Source organism: Gracilinanus agilis, chromosome 3, assembly GCF_016433145.1.
Source record: "Gracilinanus agilis isolate LMUSP501 chromosome 3, AgileGrace, whole genome shotgun sequence".
NCBI lineage: Eukaryota > Metazoa > Chordata > Mammalia > Didelphimorphia > Didelphidae > Gracilinanus > Gracilinanus agilis.
This window is the reverse complement of record NC_058132.1, coordinates 394,190,780-394,192,767: the sequence shown is the minus strand read 5'-3', so window position 1 is coordinate 394,192,767 and position 1,988 is coordinate 394,190,780. Positions and strand designations below refer to the sequence as shown.

At 36.0% G+C, this 1,988-nt stretch overlaps 1 protein-coding gene across 1 annotated transcript; it reads left to right on the top strand.

Annotated features, from left to right (window-relative positions):
* The first annotated feature begins 312 nt into the window (after positions 1-312).
* Positions 313-1,124, top strand: LOC123239564 (splicing factor U2AF 35 kDa subunit-like). Its single transcript, XM_044666834.1, has 2 exons — positions 313-964; positions 1,042-1,124. Exons 1-2 carry the CDS (start codon positions 313-315, stop codon positions 1,122-1,124), a joined length of 735 nt encoding a protein of 244 aa, XP_044522769.1.
* The last annotated feature ends 864 nt before the right edge of the window (positions 1,125-1,988 follow it).

Below are 1,988 nucleotides of genomic sequence, written 5' to 3'. Positions count from 1 at the left end.
CAAATATAGAGTTAAAAAGTTTTGGTCAGAGAGATGCAGAGGGCTAAACAAATTGAATGCATTCATGTCTATCTTTCTTCCTACTTTCTTACAAGATTGTTTTGAAAATGAAATGAGATAATATTTAGAAAGAACAACTAGCATAATGCTTTCTGCATAATAGGCATTATATAAATATTTATTAACTTCAAAATCCTCCCCCCCACTTTATTTTTCAGATCTTCGAGGCCAAAGAAACTTAATATTGTTCCTTAAAAATCATATTTTCGGCAAGTGTCCGGGTGTGGTGGCAGCAGCTGTAACAGGTGGGAAATGGCTGAGTATTTGGCCTCCATTTTCGGCACAGAAAAAGACAAAGTAAACTGTTCATTTTATTTCAGAATTGGAGCTTGTCGTCATGGAGACAGATGTTCCAGGTTGCACAATAAACCAACCTTTAGCCAGACTATTGTCCTCTTGAACATTTACCGTAACCCTCAAAACTCTTCCCAGTCTGCTGACAGTTTGAACTGTGCAGTGAGTGATGTCGAAATGCAAGAACTCTATGATGAATTTTTTGAGGAGGTTTTTACAGAAATGGAAGAAAAGTATGGCGAAGTTGAGGAGATGAATGTTTGTGATAACCTTGGGGATCATCTTGTAGGAAACGTATATGTAAAGTTTCACCGTGAAGAAGATGCAGAAAAGGCTGTCATTGACTTAAGCAATCGCTGGTTTGATGGAAAGCCAATTCATGCAGAGCTTTCACCTGTGACTGACTTCAGAGAAGCTTGCTGTCACCAATATGAAAACGGAGAATGTTTGAGAGGAGGCTTCTGTAACTTTATGCATCTGAAACCCATTTCTAGAGAACTACAGTGGGAGTTGTATGAGCGTCGTCGCAAGAAGAATAGGTCCCGATCAAGATCTCGTGAATTTCTTTCTAGATCAAGAGATCATGTGTGTGGTGGTGGAGGTGGCGGTGGTGGAAGGAAAAGTGATAGAAAGCGATCAAGAGATCCTGGGCGTGTGGTGGTGGAGGCAGTGGCAGAGGCAGCAGAGGTGATGGTGGTGCCAGTCTTAGTGGTGGAAGGGTGCGTGATAGGAGGCAGTCAAGAGATTATGAAAGATCTGGTAGATACTGAGCCATGTAATTTTTACTGTATGTCTGCTAAAAAGTCTGGTAGTTGATTGACTAAACAAAGTTCATAATGAGAATTTTTTTTTCTAAAAGACAAAACAAAATGGGCTTTTGAATAAAATGTGTAGTGATACAGTATTCTTGGTGTAACTGTTTTTTGTGGGGAATCTTATTAATTTTCATTTCTTTACCTCATCAAATGCATGATTTGGCAGTGCTTGGGGTGAAGGTAATATAGATTCCCCCTCTTTGAATGTTTGGGGATAGATAAAAAACCTGATTTGTGAACTTTATATGAATAGAAAACTCATTTGAAGAAACCATAAACTGAACAAGTAACTAATCAAGCTTCACACATAACAATTAACTTTTATAGTATTTCCTTTACTGCTATGTGAGTGTCAGGTTAATTTAAACAGACCTGGAGACAACCTTTTATTTACTCTGTAGAAATATTTAGCTAGAAAATTGATTTGTGACCAGAAATGTGTACTGTAAACTAGCATATTTACAGTAAAGCCAATTTTTTAGTATAAAATATTGTCTTCATGTATCTTTAATGGAAATTGATAATGATGTCTGTATATAATTACAAATTTTTTAATGGTATTTCATGCATAATGCCCCCAAATTAGAATAGCTCCCAGAAGGTCAGTATTAAGATTATTCCAATGTTGATAGTGTTTAATAACAATCAATTAGGCTAGTCTACTATGATTGGCATTCCACAAGACAAGTTAAATTTTTTAATTCAAGACTAATATACCTTTAAAGACTTGTAAATCAAAAATTGCCTACCTAAAAATCTGATTTATTCATATTTGATTTCTCTACTTTGTAAAGTGATATAATGCTTGGTGGTTATGTA

Bases quoted from the DNA above. Each gene is read 5' to 3' on its own strand.
- LOC123239564 (XM_044666834.1), top strand. From the start codon at position 313: ATGGCTGAGTATTTGGCCTCCATTTTCGGCACAGAAAAAGACAAAGTA. The intron at 965-1,041 runs GTGGAAGGAAAA...GAGGCAGCAGAG, and splicing joins TGGTGGTGGAGGTGGCGGTG to GTGATGGTGGTGCCAGTCTT.